A 19,682-nucleotide genomic window follows, 5' to 3' on the forward strand; every position below is an offset into this window, starting at 1 on the left:
ACACTTCATCTGCGGTGGCAACGTGTTCAGTGGGGTCGAGTGATGTTCACTGACGAGTCCAGGTTTAGTCTCCAGTTCAACGACGGTCGGGTTCGTGTCTACAGACGTCCTGGGGAGCGCTTCGCTGACGTTAACGTTAGACAACGTCACCGGTTCGGTGGTGGCAGCGTCATGGTGTGGGGCGGCATCTCTATCCACCACAGGACCCCCCTCTATGTGGTGGATGGCAATCTGAATGGAATCCGCTATCTAAATGAGATTATCCGGCCGTTGGTTCTCCCAGGCCTTCAGCAGATTGGCGGCGGGGCAGTTCTGCAGGATGACAATGCCAGACCCCACCGCGCCAGGGTGGTAACGGACTTTATCAGACAACAAGGTATCGCCAGGATGGATTGGCCAGCATATTCGCCTGACTTGGCCCCAATAGAGCACGCCTGGGACGAATTAGGCAGGAGAGTTCGGGATAACCATGCCTCTCCGGCCAACCTTCATGATCTGGGTCAAATTCTTATGGCAGAGTGGCAGGCCATTCCCCAAGAGTTCTTTAGACGTCTGATCAACAGCATGAGGCAACGATGTGTCGAGTGTATTCGCACCAGGGGTGGATTCACACACTATTAAACGAATGTTCTCATGTGTAAAATCCATGTTTGACAACCTTCAACTTTGACAGCATGTCATGTGACTTTCTTGTATACAGTGACGTTTATTTGTGGTTTTTTGTAAATATGGAACAATAAATTAAAATTTTGGTGTAGTTTACATCATCAATCTAATACACTCTGAAACTTATTTGGTTATAAATTTTTGACCCTTAAATTCTTTTGAGTAGTATATATATATATATATATATATATATATATATATATATATATATTACCTCACAGTATGACTATACAGCATGCAGAGAAGCTGCGTTCACTCAAAAGAAAACATGCAAACAAGGGTGTTGGCGGAAATGGCTCACCTTGTTTATTAAAGGCTGCCTGTTTACTGTTTGATATTTAGTTTTTGTGAAAATGTAAAAGACATGATAAATAATAGTTCTATTCAATTTTGAGTGAAGGTGCGGCAAATCCACCGTCAGTATTGACATTACAGTAACTGCTGAAGGGATGAAGGGAGGGTGAATTAAATAGATTTTAAAAACTTTTGTGACATTGATTTTTCGCTTTGGCTTGCCAAAATAGTCTTCGAGACAAAAAGGATTTATTAGCCAATGATAATTGGTCATTTTTCTTATTTGTTATCGAAAGGTTGTAATCAAAAAGTATAAATTGTGGAATCGAAGAATTCTAGGGATTAGAAATAAACCGAGTTATTAAGGCAAAAATGGGTCTTTTATAAGACGTTATCTTTTAGGTACCTAGTGATTTGGCACACTGGGATACTCCTGGATAGCTATACATACATGATATTCTGTCTCGAGGAACTGCTGAAGCCGATGGTTGATGATACGCTCTAGGACCTTGCAAACACAGCTAGTGAGGGCTGATGGGTCTGTAGCTAATTGCCTTTTGCTTGTTCTTCCCTTTCTTCAGAATAGGAATCATCACTGCCTCTTTCCAAATTTGTGGCACCTTATCGTCAGACCAGCTCAGGTAAAAAATGTCCAACGGCTTAGTGCAGCATTGCCTTGGTTTTTGAGCATTCCATTAGTAATACCATCCGGGCCTGGCGATTTCCTATTGTTTAGATGTTTGAGGACGCTTTCAAGTTTAGTAGAGTTATGTTATTTGTTATGAAATTTTTCGAACAGGGTCGTAGTAGCATGGTCTGGACGTGGAGTCGTGGGTTGGAATATGGACCAATGACTCTTTTTGTCTACATTTGCCTTGGACACCTACCCGCTGCAGCCTATGCTCGTGTCGTAAGGCGACCCAGTTGTTTTCTTATTCCGCTGGCTTTCCACGAATATGTCTTGATTTCAACCAGACTGGTTGTTTCATGACATGAAAGAAACAACATCAACCACGCTACTAATCTAAACAGAAGAAAAATGGCCATTATAAATTACAATGTGAACAAACAACCCCCAACACCAAAACCTTTGATTAAAAAGCAACACTATTGTGTTTGAAAACATTTTAATTACAACAATATTAGTATCTAATAGAAATCGCTATAAAACTGGGGGAGGGGGGGGGGGGGGGGGTATGGTGTTGGCGCACACAATTAACTCGTGAGTTATACACGTATATAGTTATTTCAGCATTTAATTAGTTTTAAAATTAGTGGCAATATTGGGGTGCGCAACATCCTTTGATTTTTCATGTTAAATGTTTTTGTTGTGAACTATCCTTTGGTTGATGTTGAATGTTTATGGAGTGCACACCATCATTGGCTTATTGATACTGAATATGTTTTTGTGGATGCGCACCATCCTTTTATTGTTGATATTGAATGTTTTTTGGGTGTGCACCCGTCTTTTCATATTTGATCATAAATGTTTTAAGGCAGCACATCCATCCTTTGATTGTTAATGTTGGATGAATTTTGGTTGCGCACCATCTTTTGGTTGATGTTGAATGTTTATGGAGTGCACCCCATCGTTTGCTTATTGGTATTGAATATTGTTTGTGGGTGTGCACCTTTCTTTGATTGTTGATGAATAGTTTTGGGGTGCGCGCCCGTCTTTTGATTGTAGATGTTGATGAATGTTTATGGAGAGATTTTTGGGTGCGCACCATCCTTTGATTGTTAATGTTGTGTAAACCCCATCGTTTGCTTATTGATATTGATATTGTATGGGTGTGCACCTTTCTTTGAATGTTAATGATGAAAATGTTTTGGGTGCGCACCCATCCTTTGATTTTGAAGTTGAATGTTCTTGGGGTGCGCACCCATCCTTTGATTGTTGTTGAATCTTGGGGGGGGGGGGGTGCGCACCCGTCCTTTGATTGTTGATGTTGAATATATTTGTGGGTGCATACCATCTTTGTTTATGTTGAATGTGTTTGAGGTGCACCCCATCATTTGCTTACCATTGAATGTGTTGGGGTGCGGACCCATCCTTTGCCTGTTGATGTTGAATTTTTCGGGGGTGCGCACCCGTCCTTTCATTTATGTTGAATGTTTTTAGAGGTGCGCACCCATCTTTTGATTGTTAATGTTTGATGAATTTTGGGTGCGCACCGTTGTTTAGCTGATGTTGAATGTTTATGGAGTGCACCCCCTCGTTTGCTTATTGATATTGAATATTGTGTTGTGGGTGCGCACCTTCCTTTGATTGTTGATGTGGAATGTTTGGAGTGCGCACCCGTCCTTTGATTGTTGATGTTTGTGTTTGGGGAGCACCCCCATCGTTTGCTTATTGATATTGAATATTTTTGTGGGTGTGCACCTTCCTTTTAATGTTGAATGTGTTTGGGGTGCGCACCCATCCTTTAATTTTTTTATGTTGAATCTTTTTTGTCGTGAACCATCCTTTGGTTGATGTTGAATGTTTATGGAGTGCACCCCATCGTTTGCTTATTGATATTGAATATTTTTTGTGGATGCGCACCATCCTTGTTAATTTTTGAATGTGGGGTGTGCACACATCCTTTGACTTTTGATATTGAACGTTTTTGGGATGATCACCATCCTTTGGGGTGCGCACCAGTATTTTGATGTTTGATCATGAATGTTTTAGAGGAACGCATTCATCATTTGATTGTTAATGTTGGATGAATTTTGGATGTGCACCATCCTTTGATTGTTCATATTGAATGGGCTTTTTTTTGGTGCACTATCATTTGGTTGATATTGAATGTTTATGGACTGCACCCCATCGTTTGCTTATTGATATTGAATATTTTGTGTGGGTGCTCACCATCCTTTGATTGATGTTGAATGTGTTTGGGGTGCACCCCCATCGTTTGCTTATTGATATTGAATATGTTGTTTGTGGGTTGGCACAATCCTTTAATTGTTATGTTGAATGTGTTTGGGGTGTGCACTCACCCTTTGATTGTTGATGTTCGTGTGTTTGGGATGCACCCCTATCGTTTGCTTATTGATATTAAATATTTTGTGTGGGTGTACACCTTCCTTTGAATGTTAATGTTGAATGAGTTTGAAGTGCTTTGATTATAGATGTTGAATATTTGGGGGTGCGCACCCGTCCTTTGATTGTTGATGTTGAATATATGTGGGGGTGCGCACCTGTCCTTTGATTATAGATGTTGAATATTTGGGGGTGCGCACCCGTACTTTGATTGTTGATGTTGAATGTATTTGGGGGTGCGCACCCGTCCTTTGATTGTTGATGTTAAATATTTGGGGGTGCGCACCCGTCCATTGATTATAGATGTTGAATATTTGGGGGTGCGCACCCGTCCTTCGATTGTTGATGTTGAATGTATTTGGGGGTGCACACCCGTTCTTTGATTGTTGATGTTGAATATTGGGGTGCACACCCGTCCTTTGATTGTTGATGTTGAATAGTTGGTGGTGCGCACCCGTCCTTTGATTGTTGATGTTGAATGTATTTGGGGGTGCACACCCGTACTTTGATTGTTGATGTTGAATGTATTTGGGGGTGCACACCCATCCTTTGTTGATGTTGAATATTTGGGGGTGCGCACCCGTCCTTTGATTATTTATGTTGAATGTATTTGGGGGTGCGCACCCGTCCTTTGATTGTTGATGTTGAATGTGTTTGGGGTGCACCCAATCGTTAATTTATTAATATTGAATATTTTTTGTGAGTGCGCACCATCCTTTGATTTGCCTACCGTTGAATGTGTTTGGGATGCTGACCCATCCTTTGATTGTTGATCTTGAATATTGTTTGGGTGCGCACTCGTCCTTTGATTGTTGATGTTGAATGTTTTTAGACGTGCGCATCATCCTTTGATTGTTAACGTTGGATGATTTTTAGGTGCGCACCGTTGTTTGGTTGATGTTGAATTTGTTTGGGGTGTGCACCCATCCTTTGATTGTTGATAATATCATGGGCGGATCCAAGGGGGGGGGGACCAGGGGGACGCGTCCCCCCCAAAAATTGTTCAAGTGCCCTCAAAATGTCCAAGTGCCCTTTTTGTTTGTAGAATTTTTTTTTTTTTAAGTAAACAATAATTATATTGTAGATAAATGAAATCAAGATTTTCGTGTACATGCGCAAGCTTGCAGATATGTGTCTGTGTTATTGAGTCTCAATGGGGCCCCATTGAGGTTCTAACGCGAGTGACGCCAATTTACTTCATTATTGCTAGTATATTATGACGTAGAACTGTAGGAATTCATATTAATTGTAAATATCAAAACTTGTAGTAAGGTGCCCTTTTGACGAGTCAATGTGCCCTTCTTTTTTGGTCCCCCCCTAAAAATATTTCCTGGATCCGCCCATGGATATTGAATATTTTCTGTGGGTGCGCACATTTCATTTTTAATTATGATATTGCATATATTTTGGGGTGCACACCAGAATGTTTATTTGCTGATTTTTTTTCCCCGAAGACACACCATCCTTTAGGCTAATTGTTGATGTTGATTGTTGTTGGGATGCACAGTCTTTTGTTGATTTTGAATGTTTTTGGGGTGCGCACCATCCTTTGTTGATGTTGATCTTTTGGGGGATGCCGCAATCCTTTGAATATTGGTGCTGATTTTTTTTTTTTTTTTTTTTTTGTGGGGGTGCACACCATCCTTTGACATTTTCTTTAATAGTTTTGAGTGCACACCGTCCGTTGACTTCATTTGCTGAATGATAAAATCAAAATGTTTTCTTGTCTCTGAAACACAAATAGAATAAAATATTATAAACAGTAATCGTAAACACTATAAAAAGAAGTACGACTGTAAGATGTATACACATATTAAATAATAAAACAATGGCAACAACAACAATAATAACTACATATATAGATTTAAAACTAACCGTGATGATGGCTAACGGTGCATACATTGTCTATGACGTCACACTGCTAAACCTTCCCACAACTCCAAGCACTCAAAATTAGTGGTGTAACAATACATCTAAGTTCGGAACTATCGATATATTGCAATAGTCAGTGCCTCAATAGCAATGCATTGATAGTTAATTCAACTATCGATATCTATCGCAATTGTTTGCTCAGCTATCGATAGTTTCAATAGTATCCATAATGAAATATGGTCTACGATCAACGCACCCCGTGACGGGTCACCAAAAAAGCGGAGGAAATTATACACAAATTACATAGCAAAAAGTAAATGGCATTATGCATTAATGGCAAAGTTAATGTTTGTTTTGTCTAACGACACAACTAGAGCACATTGATTAATTTATCATCGGCTATTGGATGTCAAACATTTGGTAATTTTGACATATAGTCTTAGAGAGGAAACCCGCTATATTTTCCCTTAGAAGCAATATTAAGGCATTTTTATATGCACCATCCCACAGACAGGATAGCACATACCACGGCCTCTGAAAATCAAAATATCCTAAATGCAACTGAATTTTGATCACGTGTCTGGCTGTATCGTATTTGGCCACCATGATGCAATTTCTGTGAATTTTATGAATGCATGGCCAATAGGCCTACATCGTGTATGCCTATATATAATGAATGTCTACCATGGGTGCTATGGATATATAAATAAAATAGCACTATATAACAGATACAGTGGACGTATCCATGACAAATGTTGTAATGTATGGATAAATGTTGTAACGTATCTGTTTAAAATATTGTTTTTTTATGAAGTGTTGGATTATTCTGACTCCATGAGATCTGGTGTTTTGATGAAATACAACATATTGCGGGTGATGCTGAATGAATGAATGAATGTTTAACGACACCCCAGCACAAAAATACATATCGGCTATTGGGTGTCATGAGCAGAATTAATGACAAGTATCACAACTTAAAAAGGTGGGTAGGAGGAAGGGGAAGAGATAGATAGATCGAGAGAGAGGGGGAGGGGGAGGGGAGGGAAGGGGGAAGGAGGAAGGGAAAGAAAGACAGAGAGGGGGTGAGTGAGGGCGAGTTACAAACCACCAAACCGTAGATTTTTCTAAGTACCTAATTTCTATTAGTAGTCAGGGATTCTTGTAGAAACCACCATTTATGCTCAGTGGTATCTAGCATATTATGATTTGGATATTCTCTGATTAATTTTGCTAAATTACATAGACTTCGGAAGCTGGTGTGTATCTGTAGCTAGACCTGATGGTGTGAAATAGTAACCTTTAGCATTTCCCACATATGATCAATTGAATTTAGGTCCGGAGACCAAGCTGGTAATTCCATTTCTTACGTACCCATTGATGAGAACAGCATACGTTATTTTTGGTTATACATAGTTGTTAGCACATGTACGTGTGTTAACAATTTCAAAAAATATGACTGGCTGCTCCTAGGTAATGGTCTGGTGCTTATAAAACTTTTAGAGTCTAGACTTGAGACTAATAGTCTGAGACAGTAACGTCATGGCAACGTCACACAAATTGCATGCGTGTGACGTCATTTGAGATTGAGTCTGGACTCTTAAAAAGTTTTATAAGCACGGACCCAGGTCACCAGTGCCATACCTCCAATGAAAAACTGCACGATGGAAATCAATTAGATTGTGACGTTTAGTTAACCTGACATGCATGTATCTGTGACGCGTAAGTCAGCTACAAGTGCAACGGCTGTAAATAACTATTAGTCAAAGAATATGTTAAAAGTTGCTCAAAACCTGGTTTTTTGAGGATATGTAAGAAATAGATTAATACATTCGTGTCCGTTAGATACCATTTATCTCACAACTCGTTTAAAAACGTATCAAACTCGCTTTCGCTCGTTAGATACGCCATTGTATAGGCCTATATATTGATAAAACAAAGAAATAAATTTTAAAATGAAACCATCTTACGAAATATAATTTCTTTTTAATTTACAAATTCAACAAGTACCATTTGCTTTCGCTATGAATGTATACGTTAAAGGAACATACCCTAGTTTTTAAACACAAAGGCATATTTTTGACTATTATAGCCATTTTTGATAACTGAAATCATACTTTTCTTAGCTTTTATGGTTTAGATTATCAATTTCCGTTTGGTTTTGATTGGTGGACATGAGCTCCAACTGGCTGGTGTTAGATCCACATGTAATAGTGGAGCTAATTTTAATTAGATTGGTCTCACTCCCTTAAGACCTTCTGGGACCGTGAGGACCTTCATGATGGACTGTCGTGTGAGACTCCGCCTGCAGTATCAAGTGGCCCTGATCCATGCACAGATTGACCTGCTAGATGCCAATCTCAACATCTATGTCCATGTAGAGAACAGAAGGAGAAGGGGGCAGCGGAGATGGTGGTCTAGGGCATGGCTGGGCCCTGAGAGGCGGCAACAGTTTGGTCTTTATGACCAACTCATGATGGAGCTGCGGAGAGAAGACCAGAAGGCATTTGTCAACTTCATGAGGATGCCCCCAGAGATGTTTGATGAGCCAACTGGAGCCTGATGATATGTGCGCCCTGTGTTCAATTCACCGGACTATTTATACCCGTTTTGTCCTTCACGTAACCTGTACAAATACATTCGAAGAACGTTTTATCAGTTTCTCATGCGTTCCGCTTTCGTTTTGACCGGATCTTGTCCGTTACTTGTACGGTAATGTCCGTTACAGTGGCCGGTAATTATCCTGTACTTGTCCGGTGATTGTGCGTTCACTGTGCATGTTCTTCCGTTCGAAAGGCCTCGAGCAGCAACGGAGATGACTTTCACCACCGGATAATTTTCTTTCGCTCCGTCGGACGTCCGTTAACGTTATCCGGCAAGGTGTGACAGTAGCATTAACAAATTAATATTCGGTTTTTAGCTTTGCACTTCGTCGGTCACAAGGTTCCCGCCATCCCGGGAAGAAGTTTTTAGACTAGCGTCATACAAATGCTGTAACATTTCACACGAATAATCGATGAATCATACCTTAACTCTGTCTGAACTGTCCTGATTTTAGGTTCGTAGCCAATGTGGTACACAAATATAACAAATCTGAAGTATTGCAAAAGGTTGAGTAAATGAACGATTATGATGGTAAAATTGTTTGGTTAAAATATATTATCGTCCGTTGCCCGTTTCGGTGAGACTAGTCCGAAGGGACGCAGAATGTGTTGTCAAGAATGGTATTGACATAACGTGTCCCGTGCACTAGGTGATGGACCTGTTTTGATGGATGCGCCAATTACTTGCAACAGTGCATACATTTGGAGATTTTTGACATTGTTGGCTTTTTGAGTGAGGAAGAAACCCTGTCGTATTCATAAAAATTAGGTTAAAACGAATAAAGAAAGCAAGGTTGAACTTGCCGAAGGCAAGTGCTCATAAACATTCGCATTGCATATTTCTTAACCTTTTTTCTATGATTTTCAAAGAATAATGTGAAAGGAAACTTTATTTTAAAACTTTTTTGTATGCCATTAGCTGTACTGCTACCTAGTTACTGAAAGCACATGATTATTATTGCCAGGTGTCTGCTGACCCTTCTCTTCACAGACTGTCTACTTTCCAAATATATGTTCCTTGTATGTTTTAACATAAAAATCCTCTTGGATGTATGTTTATATATCATGATATTTATTAAAAATCTGAATGCATCTTATATTTTTTAACCAAACAATTTTACCATTAAAGCATTTTATTAACTTATAATACAATTCTTTATTTCTTTATATATGAATAATAAAAAGAACATAACACATTCTAAAACATAAGTAAGAATATTTAAATAAAAACATAGTCATGTATGGATTTTAACTGAATAATGGCACACAATGTATATAATTTAGATGGTTTAATAATTAATAAAACTATACTGCTTATACTGAGGTAGAGGATCTGGACAGTTCTGTTTGTCTGTGTATATAATCATGCCCACACCACCATGCATGCCTTGCAGAGTCATCTCGACCCTGAAACTGTTGAATCACTGAAACCGCAATATTGTGGCTATGAGCACGACCAAGGTCAATTAATGCCTGCAACATCATAGAAAACCCTTGAGGTTAATTAGTCAGTCATATGCTCATGTCATAAGTGTATCAGTTCAATTTGCCCTTGCAGGATGGTTGAGGTCAAATGTTGCATATTCTGTCAGTGTAAGAAAACATCACTCAATTCATGTAAAAAATGTAATTGTCGGATAAGATTAGTTTGAGTTCTGCAGTATTTAGGTATGTTTGAAAATTTTGCACTAATGTAGTAATCTCACTTGAAATGTTCTTCTATATGTGAAGTTAAGTCTAATTCAGTATTCCGTGGCCATTTTGAATGCCATCTTGGAATTATGCTAATCAGGTCAACTCCAAAAAAATCACAGTAATGGTACCAATAAATTGTTTGGGGAGCAAAACATATTTATAGACAAAAAGATTAACTTCTTATGACACTTACTTTAGGAGATATGGTCATTTGACGAAATACACTAAAAGTGTTTATTTTTAGGGGGTAGGGATACAATGGGCCCCATGGGTATCATCCAGCAATTCGAGGTATCAAATTGAAAACAGTATTGCTCTGTGCCTTTAATGAAGAAACTTTTGGCCAATTTGTGGAACTCTGCTTACAGTATTGGTTGACTGAGAAGCCATTAGACTTTGAGCTACTTTCAAATCGAAAGCGATTTCCGAGAAAAAAAAAGACGAAAAAATTGTCATTTTGTACTCCCAACCCAGGTTTATGGCAATGAATAATGCTAAAATATAGTCAGTTAGCACCCAAAGAATTGAAATAAATCAAAATTAATCATCTATGGGTGTCAAATAATTATTTATTGCATGAAACTCTAATATTGTCATTTTAGCCTTTTTGTGGCCAACCAGAAATCATAAATGTGCTCTGCTGAGAAAACATACTTAACCTGGAAGTGTTACCCAAACTTTTTCTGAAGACCTTGGCATATAGAACAAGAAAATTTAAGTTAACTTTCAAAAAGAGAAATGTATGCGAACTATCCCCCAGAGCCAGGACTAATACTGTTACTAGGTCACTGACCTACTTTTTATTGTCTACTGCACATAACAGTAAATCCTTGTCCGGACCATATCTTGCATACAGGTGCATACAGGACCATCAAACCTCACATGCAGGAACAACTTGGGATGGCGGTGTATCAAATACTATTACTAGGTCACTGTGACCTACTTTTCATGGTCTACTGCACATAACAGTAAATCCTTGTCTGAATCATATTTTGCAAACAGATGCATATAGGACCATCAAACCTAACGTAGGAACAGCATGGGATACTGGTGTGTTGCATATAATTACTAGGTCACAGTTATACAAATAAATCAAATAATTTGTCTATATTTTTAACATCATAGGAAAATCTTGTTTAGCGAATTGAATCATACCCATAACATATTCATTAATATCTATGGTTTTCCATCAAACTCCTGACAGGCGCATCATGTACCTCACCGATACTCTTGTTTACTAATGTTTTTATGCATATGACAAACAATTAACTCCACTGTCGATTGCCATGGACAATTGCAGTGGTTGGTTTATTGCAGGTCCAAACAACCGGCAGACATTTCAGCTAATTTCGACTCCTGTATATACAGTTTGAAACAGAATAATGTATTGTGTAAATGTATTCAAGAAACTTGTAAGATTTTGTTTGTAAACAGTTTGATTTATGTTTCAGAAAACTATGTGTTTTAAGATACAGACAGTGCGCTACCTGGAGTATTTATCCCCTGGAATATCTGAGGATTTCTTTGATATGATCAAACAGTATTTAGACATTGAAACAGGGCGTCAGTCAGTTCTGTCCCATGAAGAACTGTTGAATGGTTGGTCAGTAGATGACGATCCATTTTCTGTAAATAATGTAGATGTTGGTAAGTATATATAGGCTAATTAACAGGAATATTTTTCTTTTCAAATTTTAATTATCAAAATTTGGCAATGAATGTACAAATTTAGTCCAGGCATAATTAAAAACAAATTTGAGTGAATTTTGACAGACTTCTCATTAAAATACACTAACTGGCACTTTTCATTGCTTGTTAAAATACACTAACTGGCACATTTCACTGCTTTTCACTGGCACATTTTGCTTGTTAAAATACACTAACTGGCACATTTCACTGCTTGTTAAAATACACTAACTGGCACATTTCACTGCTTGTTAAAATACACTAACTGGCACATTTCACTGCTTGTTAAAATACACTAACTGGCACATTTCACTGCTTGTACTGTGGGGTTATTATGGTACTGGGGCAAGACGTAGCTCAGTGGTACATCGCTCACCTGGTGTGCGATCGATCTAGGATCAATTCCTGTCAGTGGGCCCATTGGGCTATTTCTTGCTCCAGCCAGTGCTCCACAACTAGTGTAACAAAGGTCATGGTATGTACTATCCTGTCTGTGGGATGGTGCATATAAAAGAACACTTGCTGCTAATCGAAAAGAGTAGCTCATGAAGTGGCGACAGGAGGTTTCTCTCTCAATATCGGTGTTGTCCATCACCATATGTCCGACACCATATAACCGTAAATAAAATGTGTTGAGTCCGTCCTTCCTTCCTTCCTTATTATGGTATTAGTTATTTTTATTATAGAATGTTCGCGGTTCATTACAGATTAAATACATCATTATTATGGGACTCTTGCTGAATATCGCTATATACCTATTTTGGATAAACAGCTTCCTGCTTTGAACCATAATAAATATTCTTGTGATTGAAATACTAGTACCAACCAAACTCCTACAGAATTTAGCAGTACATATACATAGCAGGGCTCGAATTTAATGGCAACACGTTTGTGCTGCTGGATAAAAATTAATGATGTATGTAAAACTCCTCAACAACAGCAAAATGAACACATCTGATTTGCCAGTATTTAATACATGTATGTGTACATTTGAAATACGTCTACATGCAACAAAATAACCTTTCAGTCATGTTTATTTCCTGCAAAAGTAACTTCAATTTTATTTTTTTATTTGGGTAACAAATTCTTATGTTTGAGCCCCGAGACAGAAAAACACAGTGTAATTCTGTGTATTTTTTATAGTATTAGTGATACAAAATTTAAAAATGATTCCCAATATTTCAGGTTTGACGATGGTCACTGACATTGTGTTGAATTGTGAATATTCATTTCAGCTTTTGTGGAATCCTCTTATTTTCTCGAACTTGTGAAAAAGAAGGATAAATTTGTTCAACTCTGCTCCGCCGCTCCCGTCCATCTGCACTCCAGAACACAGAACAAACCCTACTACTTCTCTGATATTGTGGTCCATTCAGATAAAATGTGAGCGATATGTTTATTATTATTTTAAACAAATGACATGTATAAAGTATCACTGTAGCATTCCAGTGAGTATTGATAGTTGATGCTGGGACTGGTTGTCCAAATGTTGGCCACCAAATTTAAAATTAGTTGAATATGTTCCAACTTACAGCATTCACATTAAATACTCAATTTGGAATCGTTTCATGTTCTTTATATAAATTGAAAGAGAAGTATTCCAAGAAACTGTAGACGTAGATGAGGTCTTAAGATTTTAAGGCAATTTTTATGGTGAAATCTTTTGATATATTGAAGAAAATCGTACATTAGAATTTTCTCCCAAATATATGTTAATATTTGTTATATATTTTCACATTAATTCAATAAAGAAAAGTGTAAATGTTTCATTCAGGTTAAACCTTGTTTAAAAAAAAGAAAATAATATTTGGTTCAAAACAAACAGTGCTGTGCTAATCATTGGCATATATGTAAGTTGAAACAAATTCAGTTGTAAATAATGTCAAAAGTCTTTAATAATGATTGAAAAAAACAAAAACATTTAAATCTATGGTACTTACCCAGATTTGGTTTTTTGGTGGGGGTTTTTGTTGTTGTTTTTTTAATTATTAATCATTCAGTGTGGCTGTATGAAGTTGCTTAGCATGTTTCATACAGCAAGTTTTTGTTTAAACATAATGTCTTTTTAGATAGCAATTACTAGTTAAAAGTTAAAGTTTGTTTTGTTTAATGACACCACTAGAGCACATTTGGAAATTCTAACATGTAGTCATCAGAGGAAACGCGCTACATTTTTCCTAATGCAGCGAGGGATCTTTTATATACATTTTCCAACAGACAGGAAAGCACATACCTCAGCTTTTTAACCAGTTGTGGTACACTGGTTGGAATGTGAAAAAACCCAATCAGTTGAATGGATTCACCTTATAACCAATTATAAAATATTTAGAAACAAACCTAGGTTTATTTTTCAGATCTAGATATAAAGAATTGAACGACTTGAGGGGTTACCGATGGGCATATAATGAAGAAAACTCTCTTAGTGGTTGCCTTATTGTCCTGGCTGAACTCAACAGAATGGGAACCGGTTCCTACTTCTTTGGAAATATTCTACAATCAGGTTAGTATTTAATACCCAACAACGGCCTCGGTGGTGTGGTGGTTAAGCCATTGGACATAAGGCTGGTAGGTACTTGGGTTTGCAGCCAGGTATTGGGCTCCCACCCAGAGCGAGTTTTAATGACTCGATGGGTAGGTGTAAGACCACTACACCCTCTTCTCTCTCACTAACCATTAGGCCTTTGAACTGGACAAACAATCTAGCCGAGGTGTGTGCCCAGGATAGCATGCTTGAACCTTAATTGGATATAATCACGAAAATAAGGTGAAACTAATGAATGATGTCCAACTGAAATGGTCTTAATATGGTGAGAAAAAACTTTTTTTTAAGAAACACTGATTATTCTTTATTTGAAAGGTGCATTATCAAAACTTCAAGTGTCATATTTACTGTATATCGCTGTGTATTAGCCAACTTTTTAAGCCTCTAAATACCACCAAGAGAAAAAGGGTCGGCCAATACACAAAAAAGTCACAAAAAAATGTCTTAAGAAAATATACTGACACAATGAAAACACAAAAACAACTTTTCCTTGCAAATAACGACAAACTATTAATGAATTGATGGATAATGTAATATGACATTAATGACTGGTATTCATGAGATACATTCACATGGAAACATGGCCATTTATCATCAGTAATCGAGTTGCATTCATAATCGAAAAGTTCAAACCCCCTCTCCTCCCCCCCCCCCCCCCCCCCCCCACCCCACCCCATTTCAAGGACAGTATCTGGTGTGTCCACTATTGGCCCGTTAGCATGCGTGAAGACGACGGGGAAAGGATTGGCACAAACATCTCAAATAAGCCACAGGAATGGTGCTCCACTCCTCCTGCAATGCCTGTGCAAGCTCAGCGACGTTACCCGGTGGTGGCTGGCGGTGACGTACACAATGTCTTCACTCATCCCACATTTGTTCAATTGGGTTCAAATCCAGTGAAACGGCGGGCCAGTTCATAACAGTGATACCGGCTTGTTGCAGGAATGCCTGGGTAATTCTTGCAGTATGTGGACGGGCATTATCTTGTTGAAACAGAAGGGGACCTCCTGGTCTTCGGTGACGGTGCAAAAGTGGCTGGAGAACTTGTCTTAGAATAACGTCAACATAACACTGGGCTGTAAGGGCATTGTGGACAATGATGAGATCACTCCTGAAATCACAGTTGATTGCCCCCCATACCATCAGACAACCGCCACCAAACCGATCACGTTCCCTCACACATCCGTCAGTGTACCGTTCATGGAGTCTCCTGTACACACATGCTCTTCCATCGGCAAAGGAGAAAGGAGACAGAGAAACGGGACTCATCTGAGAAAACAATGCTCAGGTAAAAGGCTGGTGGTTGATTACCATTCTGGAGAGCAAACTGTAGTCTCGCGGTGTCATGTTACCGTTGTACGGGCGTCTGCAATCCGTTGTACGGATGACCGTCATAGGATGGATATCCTTTCCATAACATCCTATCGTGTTGCTTGCTGTCATCGTCGCAGTTCTGAACCGGTCACGGAGGTGGTGTCGTCGAATCTACCGATCTTGGCGTGGTGTCATAACAGGATGTTGACCAGGTCGAGGTTGATCACGGACACTCCCGGTCTGTTAATGACGTTCAACAAGTCGTGCAATAGTTGATGGATGGACTCTGAAGGTCCTAGCAACTTGGCTTTGCGAAGTCCCCCCCTTGAACCATGCCCAACGCTTGCTCCCTTTGTTCTTCTCGGAGTCGTGGCATTCTTAATGTGATGAGGAATATGACACCGTTACGTGACTTTTATGTGTCCACATACTGACATTTCACGTGCATTGCATGCAGCATGATTGAGCATGTAGTGAACGCATTTCACACCATTTTGTGTGTTTCTGCTATTGTATGTGTAACGAGAACAAAACCAGGATTAAAACCCAGACAAAAGTACCAATCAATGGTTTCCTCTCATAAATTGTTATTTTAAGTCCAATAAATATTTTTTTCATTAATCACAACAAAATATTGAAAAATATCTGTTTTGCGTTTTCATTGCTTGTCAGTATACAACAAAATATCGGCGGGTACGGAAATACAATTAGTTTCGTCAGTCAATCTATTTAACCAGTATTTATAACAGCCTCAATTAGAAAGAAATGTTTTATTTAATGATGCACTCAACACATTTTATTTACGGTTATATAGCATCAGACATATGATTAAGGACCACACAGATTTTTAAGAGGAAACCCGCTGTCACCACTACATGGGCTACTCTTTCCGATTAGCAGCAAGGGATCTTTTATTTGCGCTTCACACAGGCAGTATAGCACAAACCATGGCCTTTGTTGAACCAGTTATGGATCACTGGTCGGTGCAAGTGGTTTACACCTACCCATTGAGCCTTGCGGAGCACTCACTCAGGGTTTGGAGTCGGTACCGTATCTGGATTAAAAATCCCATGCCTCGACTGGGATCCGAACCCAGTACCTACCAGCCTGTAGACCGATGGCCTAACCACTACGCCACCGAGGCCGGTGCAGCCTCTATTAAGTCCCATATCAGTGTTCATTTGATTGTTTGACACACACAATAAAAGTTATATTTTATTTGAGAAATTAAATCAGATTTATTTTATTTTTATTCTGTTGACAATTTCCAGCAAAAGCCAGTATTTGGCGCCAAATGTGTCACGTGATCGGAATGGTCATTACGTCTTTTCATGACCGCTGATATTTTGTTCCAGATTTAATTGGTCAGAACTGATGATTTTTACTCACTGTCATTGTTGATTCAGCAATCCCTTATAAATTATTAGAGATATCACCACTTATAAAAAGAATGGAAACGGTAGTGTTCATCATTGCAATTATCTATCGTGGGTGTTAAATAATATTTACACAACTGTATAAAAGTGAAACTACACTTATCACTATAGTGATGTCCATGCGACCGATTCAATCGAGAAATAAAAGAACAGAACAAAGTTATCCCACATTAGGGGATTTTTTTTTTATATATAAAAACTTATTCTTTTTTTTATCCATCTTAAAATCTTTATTAAAATAGTTTTTGTACATTGTACTTTTGATCGGTTCACCAAAACAAATTCCCATGATTGACTGTTGCACGAGACCGACATTATCTTAATCAGATACATCTATAATTTTGTTTGTTTCAACTACGTAAAAGTTGAGTCGGCTTATACATCATACCTACCTTTTTGTACAACATATTGTAGGGGCAAACAAAGGAGTCGGCTTATCCACAGAGTCCGCTAATATACAGCAATATACAGTAGTTATTTTGTATAATTTAGTTGTGATCAATAATTAAGTCAAGATTATCTAAACTGTAAGCTGTTTTCATTCAGTATAAACTGGTTTTCTTGAGAATCTTTGATGAAACATATCTTTAGTATGTCTACAGAAAATATTCATCCCCTATCTGTTGGTACAGCAGCACTAGTTGTTTGCAGAGATGGAGATGGAATTCAAATTCAGCCTGTTATACAATGTGTTGACCTGTTGCTCACCCCAAATGAATTTTGCAACAATATAAATTTACTAAATAGTAAATAAAATTCTTGACATGCAATTTTTATGGGCATGTAATTTAAGGTATAAACTTTACTATCAAGGAAAGTTTTAAAATATTTTGGTTATTATCGGTATGCAGCTTTGAGACTGATCCTTTTAAGTTCTACATAATATTCTTGTATTGTGTTCATTTATTATATATATGAAAAGAAGTACTGTTATATTAAAATAGGTTCCATTCTTCAACACAAGCATTTCAAGTGACAGTGTTTGAGATTATAAAAAAATTGGGCAGTATCCCAGTTGGATACTAACATTTCAAAATCAAATATAAAAATATAAAAATGCAGGATTAAAAAAAAACAAGTGACATTATATGGTATCCCAGTGGGATACTGGGTTATTGAAGTCTCGTATCCAAAGTTAAATTCTGGTATCCCTGGGATATCAGGATACCGTTAATCTTGAACACCGAGTGATATTTACATTAAAGTGACATGTGACAAATGGATTTATTAGTCTAATTAAAATCTGTAAATACTTTGTTATAAATGCTTGGATTGGTTAAAATAACAGGGTTTGTAGCAGTCTTTCAATTCCTTGAATGAATTTTGAATTTGAAAAACAAATTTTTTAGGTCGTTGGGAATCAATGAATTGTAATAGCAAGCGCCATCAAGTGTACTTTTTACATTAGTATTTGTTTTAAATTATTGTCAACTAAAATGTGTTTTACAAATCATGTCGAAACATTCCGTTAATGTTTGTTTGTCGTAACGCGCTACGCCCTTCATACAGTGTGTAAAATGGTTTTGGTGTTTATCATCACATTCTAATCTAACATTCAATTCTTAAATGAACGTTACAAATTATGTTCAATTTATAATTGATCTTATTTTCAGTTATCCGTGACCCCACACCTCTTTCACTGAAAAATAAAAAATCTAGGAAAATTTAACTCTGCAAGTAAAATATTGTTTTTCCAGGATCACATCTGAATTCTATCAACATGATTCTGGATAATATTGTGGATGCAGCAGCTATAGATTCCACCGTTTTGAATACATTCAAGAAACTGAATCCCAATCAAGCTGCCAAGCTGCATACTTTGGAATCACTTGGACCTCTGCCAATACACCCCATTGTGTTCAACAGACGCCTTCCAGGTGCATTAGCATTTAATAATTTACTATTTAATCTGAGTTGTATGTTAAACAAAATATGTCGTGTTTTAGGGATCTAAAATGAATAGAAATTGTTTTGTCTGGTATGCAAATTTTAAGAGCTTGTTAACAACCTGAATAAATATGAATATCTTATTTCAGCTTGTTTCAAGAAGAAAATAACAAAAGCACTTCTAGAAATGAACAGGAAACCTCTATGGAAGTCACATCTGCTAGAGTTTGATGTCACTGGCTTTGTTCCCATAGATATTTCACTTTACAACTTAGAATTACAAATAAAGGAAGAAGTGAAATTCACAAGACTCAGGCCTACTTATTACTGACAGTTTGATACAGTGCCATGCAAAAGCAATCAGAATTAAAATGTGTATTGTATCAAAGCACATTCTAAGACGACATACATCAAAATTTCCCCTTTTAAAAATCATTGTACAGTATCAAGTGAAATGTGTGATTTTTAAGTGAAATAAATATTAGGACAATTTTTAGCATTTTTTTTTTATCTTCAACATAAATGTTTTTGCTGTGCATTTTCAGATGTTCATTTTCTAATTGGGATTGGAAGTTTTGTTTTACAACAGTTCAGCACAATTTATTGACAGGACAGCACCTTTTGTAATTAAATACATGTACAACAAAATTTATTCTTTTTCT

General features: G+C 37.7%; 1 protein-coding gene across 1 annotated transcript; it reads left to right on the forward strand.

Moving 5' to 3' along the window:
* Positions 1-8,761: 8,761 nt before the first annotated feature.
* On the forward strand, positions 8,762-19,512 carry LOC121368300. Its single transcript, XM_041492968.1, has 6 exons — positions 8,762-8,915; positions 11,607-11,802; positions 13,077-13,224; positions 14,196-14,341; positions 18,831-19,010; positions 19,170-19,512. Exons 2-6 carry the CDS (start codon positions 11,613-11,615, stop codon positions 19,349-19,351), a joined length of 846 nt encoding a protein of 281 aa, XP_041348902.1. The 5' UTR covers positions 8,762-8,915; positions 11,607-11,612; the 3' UTR covers positions 19,352-19,512.
* Positions 19,513-19,682: the final 170 nt, after the last annotated feature.

This window comes from Gigantopelta aegis, chromosome 3, assembly GCF_016097555.1.
Source record: "Gigantopelta aegis isolate Gae_Host chromosome 3, Gae_host_genome, whole genome shotgun sequence".
In the NCBI taxonomy this organism is placed as follows: Eukaryota; Metazoa; Mollusca; class Gastropoda; order Neomphalida; family Peltospiridae; genus Gigantopelta; species Gigantopelta aegis.

What these genes read in the sequence shown, in the direction of transcription:
- LOC121368300 (XM_041492968.1), top strand. Translation starts at nt 11,613, where the DNA reads ATGTGTTTTAAGATACAGACAGTGCGCTACCTGGAGTATTTATCCCCT. An exon ending in TGTAAATAATGTAGATGTTG is followed by an intron (nt 11,803 to 13,076) that starts GTAAGTATATAT and finishes TATTCATTTCAG; the next exon opens with CTTTTGTGGAATCCTCTTAT. An exon ending in GTTCAACAGACGCCTTCCAG is followed by an intron (nt 19,011 to 19,169) that starts GTGCATTAGCAT and finishes ATCTTATTTCAG; the next exon opens with CTTGTTTCAAGAAGAAAATA.